The sequence below is a fragment of the Chlorocebus sabaeus genome, chromosome 9 (genome assembly GCF_047675955.1).
Source record: "Chlorocebus sabaeus isolate Y175 chromosome 9, mChlSab1.0.hap1, whole genome shotgun sequence".
In the NCBI taxonomy this organism is placed as follows: Eukaryota; Metazoa; Chordata; class Mammalia; order Primates; family Cercopithecidae; genus Chlorocebus; species Chlorocebus sabaeus.
In genome coordinates, this window is record NC_132912.1 from 103,963,183 (window position 1) to 103,969,182 (window position 6,000).

At 60.8% G+C, this 6,000-nt stretch overlaps 1 protein-coding gene across 1 annotated transcript; it reads right to left on the bottom strand.

Annotated features, from left to right (window-relative positions):
- Positions 1-1,967: 1,967 nt before the first annotated feature.
- On the bottom strand, positions 1,968-4,592 carry LBX1 (ladybird homeobox 1). The gene is made up of 2 exons (XM_007963894.3): positions 3,464-4,592; positions 1,968-2,763 (listed from the first exon to the last, which is right to left on the bottom strand). The coding sequence occupies exons 1-2, from the start codon at positions 3,786-3,788 to the stop codon at positions 2,243-2,245; spliced, it is 846 nt and encodes a 281-aa protein (XP_007962085.3). The 5' UTR covers positions 3,789-4,592; the 3' UTR covers positions 1,968-2,242.
- Between the last annotated feature and the right edge of the window lie 1,408 nt (positions 4,593-6,000).

A 6,000-nucleotide genomic window follows, 5' to 3' on the forward strand; every position in this document is an offset into this window, starting at 1 on the left:
CCGCACGCCCGCCCCGCTGCCCTGCCGTCTCCTTCCTTCTCTGCTCCTTCTCTCTCCTCCTATCTTCCCATTCTTTTTTTCTCCCTCTGTCTCTGTCTCCCTTTCTCCGTTTCTCTGTTTCTCTCTCTTTTCCTTTTTCTCCTGCCTGTCTCTGTGGCTCTCCGCTTCCTTTCTCTGCTTTTGGAGTGTCCTTCTGCGCTCCTATTTTTTTTTTTTTTTCCCCAGTTTCTCTGTCTCTTCGTTTCCTCCTGGACACGCACGTTCCTGGCTCGGGCCCGGGGGCCCCATCGCCGCCCGAGACCAGATGCGCATTTCTCACATCAATTTTGCGGAGAAAGAGAGCCCAGCGGCCCGGAGGCGGGACCCCACTCCGGTGACAGCGGCCACTCGCCAGCCCAGCGACAACAAAAGCCCGGAGAGAAACCCGCTCTGTCCGGGAAAGTGAAAGCGGCCTTAGCCCCCGCCCCAGCCGGCTTGGGGTGCAGCAGACCCGAGAGAGTCCTTGCAAGATCCATACCTCTGCCCCAAGGGGAGTGCCAGGGAGTGGGGGCAGAATTTGTTAATGTTGTCAGAAATTCATCCTAGCTCCCAGAAGCTTGGGCTTACATTTCCAGGTACCCACATTTAAATTCAGCCCGGCCTTGATACCTTTGGCCTCTGGCCCCCTAGTCCCCAAGGATGAGGCACTCCGGGCTAGAATCAAAACTTGGGAACCCAAGGCTCCACCCGGCATCTGGCTGAGTGATCCTGCAGTGCTCCCAGGGCTCAGCCCATTTTTCAGGGAGTGCAGGGAGAATGCCCTTGGGTCTGGGGTGGGATGCAGGAACTGCAGGGCAAGATCCACTCTTTGTTCAACACAAATTAATGTTGTACTGTGGTGTGCCCCCACATATACAGGCATTTTCTCCTAGCATTTCACGGCTCGTTTTTTACCCCGACCTGGCGAAGCCCGAAATCCGCTTCTCTCCCGATTTAGCAGCTGCCTCAGGTTTATGAGCAAGAAGCGCCTCCTCCTGCTGCTTCCCCCTCGCCCTTCACTCTTAAGCCTGTCCTGAAAATTCCCCCCAAATCTCCAAGGCTGAGGCGACCGGCAAGAAGGAGCGGCAAGAAGCCCAGCCTGCCGCTGCTTCTCCGAAACGGGCCCACTCACTCAGACACGGTCGCCGCCGGTTCTAGTAAAATGGCAAAGACTTTATTTATTGGAGAAAGAGGCCTTGGATACAGTCTGAGGAGGAGAGGGCAAGGGAGGAGCAGGGAAGGGGTACTCGCAGCCCACGCACATCCAGCCACCCTCCTCTGGCCAAGTCGAGCAGGAGTGGGGTGTTCGAGGTGGCAAGAGAGACCCAGAGCTGTGGAGGAGGTGAGGTGAGGGCTTGGGCCGGCCTCCTCTCTGTCTCTGTCACATGCAAAAAAATTCTAAAAAGAGTACAAAATAATTATAGGGCTTTGGGTTCTGTTTTCGATGGTTGGTTGGTTGGATTTCCCCCTGCATTGTCCCTAAGAGCCGGACTCCAACACTCAGTCCGAGGAAATGCGGGAGGGAGGGAGGAATCTTAAAAATAGCTTTAGTGGGCATTAGGAGGCAGAAATGGCATCGAAAACAGACTTTTCTCTCAGAGGGTGGGAAGGAAAGATCGATTTTGAAACTTGCAAGTCAGGACCCGGCTGCCCACCTCTTCCCTTCCCACACGAGGAAGAAAGGCAGGAGGAAATAGAAGTCAGCTGCAATAAGGCCGAGGGAGGCGAGGAAGGAGCAGGCCGGTGCATTCACCACATGCAGAGAAAAATCAAAACAGCCGGAGCTGCCCCTCCTCTAGACCGCAGGGTTAGTGTTCTCAGCCCTGGTTTCTGCCTCGCCCTCAGCAAACCTGGCAGCCCCAGAGTTTTGAAAACATCGAAATCTCCGAGTTAAAAAAAAATAATAAAAGAAAAGAAAAATCAGGCTGCGATGGGAAGAACCCGCTATATAGGTTTAAATATTTATATAGAAGCCATACAGAATTGCACTGCGAGGGCTTCCGGGGCAGCGGAGGCCGCTGGCGGCGGCCGGCCCGGCCGGCCAGCCTGGGTTTATTGCTTCGAGAGGGAAGAGGCGGCTGCCAGGAACCGAGTCCGGGGCCGGGAAAAGGAGAGGAGGCGGGAGTTGGCAGAGGAGGTCCCAGCTCCCCTCGGCGCCCGGTCCGGGAGGTGTTGGGCTTTCGAGAGCTAGAAGCCCAGGATGGCAGAAGACCTGGGGTGCCGCTCAATCGTCCACGTCGATCTCTTCGTCTTCCTCGTCCTCCGAGCAGTCCTGGCTGCTGGCCGGCTGGTCCGTGAGCGGAGAGGCAGGCGAGAGCTGCAGGGGGCCAGCGCCCGGGGCCTGCGGGGCGCCTGGGGAGAGGACCGGAGAGCCGGGCCTCGACTTGGCCCTGCCGCAGCCGCCGCCACCGCCGGCTGTGGCCTCCGAGTTCTGCTCGAGTTCGGCCAGCGCCACGATGTCCATCTGCCCGCTGGGGCCCAGTTTCTTGGCGGACTCTACGTCGGCCTTCATCTCCTCCAGGTCCCTCTTGAGCTTAGCGCGCCGATTCTGGAACCAGGTGATGACTTGCGCATTGGTGAGGCCCAGCTGCTGCGCGATTTGGTCGCGATCGGCGGGGGACAGGTACTTCTGGTATAGAAAGCGCTTTTCCAATTCATAGATCTGGTGGTTGGTGAAGGCCGTGCGCGACTTTCGCCGCTTCTTAGGGGTCTGCCGCTGCCCAAAGATGGTCATCCCGTCGCGGCCTGGGAGGAAAGGACAGTGTAGGCTCGCGTTGCGAGAGAGGAAGCCCACCCTGGCTCTGGCCCCCATAACTCCCACCCCACCCAGGCCCGTCCGGCCTGCAGTCTACCAATGTTCCCTTCTCAGATTTAATTCAGCCTCCAGGACCAGAGCAAGCTTTGGCTCTGGCAAACCATCACCTGTCTTTGGTCTCCCAGAAGTCCCTAGGAAAAATTGTTTTGGTCTCTGCCCCTACCTAAGAGTTGGTTTGAAAGACCCAAAGTCTCTGAGTAAGAGAAAGCCAGACAGGGACACCCTAATTGTGGTGTGAATGTTGGTTCTCCATCCCTTCCCAATCACTTCATCTCTACCCTACCCAGAAGGTCCCAGCAAAAGACTCGATTCCCCACGCGGAGTAGCCGGGCTAAGAGCGCCCAGGACACTGGGAATGCAAGGGAGACCAGCAAAGCAAGCAGACTGCGGAAAGAGCTTGGGTTCCCACCACACTTCTCCGGCCACCCCCCAGCTCTGGCCTACCCAGAGGTCCCTAGGAAATAAGGATTGGGTTCCGTCCCACCTATCTTCACTCCCATAAGCAGCTGCTCAGGCTGGAAGGCCCTGGCGGCCGGAGCGGGCAGAGGCGAGCAGAGACAGAGGGGACGAAGCGCGCAGGGCACAGGGCGCGAGGCGCTGGGTGCAGGGAAACCCAGCAGCTGCGCCTACCTTCGGCTGCCTGCAGAACGCTGACCTCCAGCCCCTTAAACGTCTTGCTGGCGAGCTCCTCCAGCGCGCACAGCGGCGAGGTCTGCGAGAGCAGCGCTCGGCCCGCCAGGGGCAAGCCGCCCGGCGCGTGCTTGTCCGCGGCGGCCAGCAGGTGCGCCGCCCCGCACAGCGAGTAACTTCTCCGCACAGACGGCTTGTTGAGGATGTCCTCGATGCTGAATGGCGTCAGTGGCTTGTTGGAGTTGGCAGGCGGAGGCAGGTGGTCCAGCGGACTGCGCCGCCGCTCCTCCCCCGGCGCCGCCTTGCCGTCCTCCTTGGAAGTCATCTCGGCCTCGTTCGGGGGCCCGGCCGGGGCGGCTCGGGCCGCGGGGACCCAGCCCGCGGGCAACTCGGAAGCCGGACGGCGCGGGCAGGCGGCGGCGGGTGGGAAGGAGGCCGCACTGGGCAGGGCGCGGGCCCGGCGCGGGGCCGATTAGCGCAGCGGCTGAGGCGGGCAGAACAGCGCGGGGCCCCGGGAGGAGGGCGCTGACGCGGGCGCCGCTGCTGCTGGGGCTTCCAGCAATCCGGGGCCGGAGCCGGGGCGCGTTGCGCGGGGCTCCAGTTTCGCCAGCCCCGGTGCTATTTAAAGGTGTCAGGTGGCTCGGCAGTGGCTCCTGGCCCCGGGTCCTGGCGGCCGCAGTTGGAAGAGCCGAGGCAAGGGCGCCGATCCCGGACTGCGAGGGAGGCGGAGAGACGGGGCAATTGACTATTGCTAACAAGTTAGCCTTGATCGGGGTGTAATCAATTATCTGCAGCGGCACTTCTCTCTCTTTCTCTCTCCTTTCTCCCTTTCTCCTCTCTTCTTTCTCTCTGTTCTCTCCTCCTGTTCTCTCTCTCCCTCCCTCCCTCTCTTCTCTCTTCTCTGCTCCCCCCGTCTCTCTCCTTCTCTCCCTCTCCCTCGCCCTCTCTTTCACTCTCTGTCTGTCCAATGCAGGCGGCTCTAAGTTGGGAAGCTCATTAATTAGCGGGCCGGGGGTAGGAGGAGCCGGCTGAAATTAGCCTGCCTAATGCGCCTGTCAGTCCGGGCGCTGCGCCGCGCTCGGCCCGAGCTGTTTGTAAATTACATTAGCGGCTCCTTTATTGCACCCGAACCTCGGGCGACTGAAAAGCCACGACCCCCACCCCAAACTGCGAGCCGCGCTCCTGGCGCACCCGCCTCCTGCCGGCCTAGCTGCAATGACAGCATCGGCCCGGAGGTCTCGGTCTCTCCGACCCGGGATGTGGAGCCCGAAAGGGTGGCGGGAACCCCAGCCCAGGAGGAAAGCGGCCGCCGCGCGGGCCAGGTAAGACCAGGAGCCTGGGTGGGCCCCGCTGCCACCCAGCGTGGACTTTGCGGGGCTGAGATCAAGAGCCCAGCGCCTCTACCCCTGACCCTCTTACCCCTCACCCCACCGCCTGGGCGACGCACTTGGGGAGAGGGAATCTGAAGCCCTCCTGGGCTGGCCCGCAGGAGGTCAGAGTAGGCTCTGCAGCCTTGGGTGGGCGACGCGGGAAGGGGGTGGAGGACCTCAGGGGTTGGGGGAGGGGGCTAGTCGGGGAGCTCAGCCTTCTCCATGCTGAGAGGCGGAGGGGGGAATTGGCGGCTCTGGACGCCTCTCCCCGGCCTGATCACGAAGCGGCCGCCCTACCTCCTCCGGCAATCTTGCACACTTTCCTCCGGCAGCCGCTCCCCAGGCTGGCTGGGGCCACCGTCGGCCTGACGATGGGCGTCTGACGGGTAGCCAGGCCAGGTGCCCGGGCTAACGGGGCCGGCTCGGTGCCTCCCTGCTGCGTTCCTCCCGGGCCCCAGCCGGGGCCCCGCTGCCGGCCCCGCCTAGCCCAGCGCCCAGCTTGAGTGCATGGCCAGGCCGACTCCAGCTGTTCCGGATGCGGGGCGGGGGCCCGGCGGGAGCCAGGCCGCGGCTGGGGCTTTGCTCTCAGGAACTCGTAGGGAGGCCAGGCTTCCAGTTAGGCTGGGGCTAAAGACCTTAGGGCCTGGGATCTGTGAATATCGGGAGAGCATGTTGTGTGCATTATTACTTGAAGGTGTTTGTGTTTTTGAATGTGTGTTTGTGTGTGGTTCTCCATGTGTATATTTGTATAAATGTGTGTGAACCTGTGGGTATATAGGTGTGTTTGAACTCAGCTATTTCTTTCATTTCCCTGGGGCACTCCAGCAGGGCTGTGCCCTCAGGCCTTCCTGTCTTGCTACCCCATTCTGTTTAAGTGGGGCCACTGGCTGCCTTACTAATTTTCCATTTCTGCCCTTGGAGAAAAGAAGGGAGGACCTAGAGAGGGTTGGAGTCCAGGGAGGAAAAGCTGTTCCCCTCACACACACACACACACACATACAGCCCGGGCCCTGGCTTTGTTTGTAAACTCCTGGGTGGGCAGTGTAGTTGGGCATTGGGCAGCACCGCTTGGACCAGAGAAGGGCCCAGAGAGGCCAAAATGAGGACGTGTGACCCAGGCCGAGGGTTGGGATGGGAAGACTAGGATTTCTTGCCCACTCTCCCCTC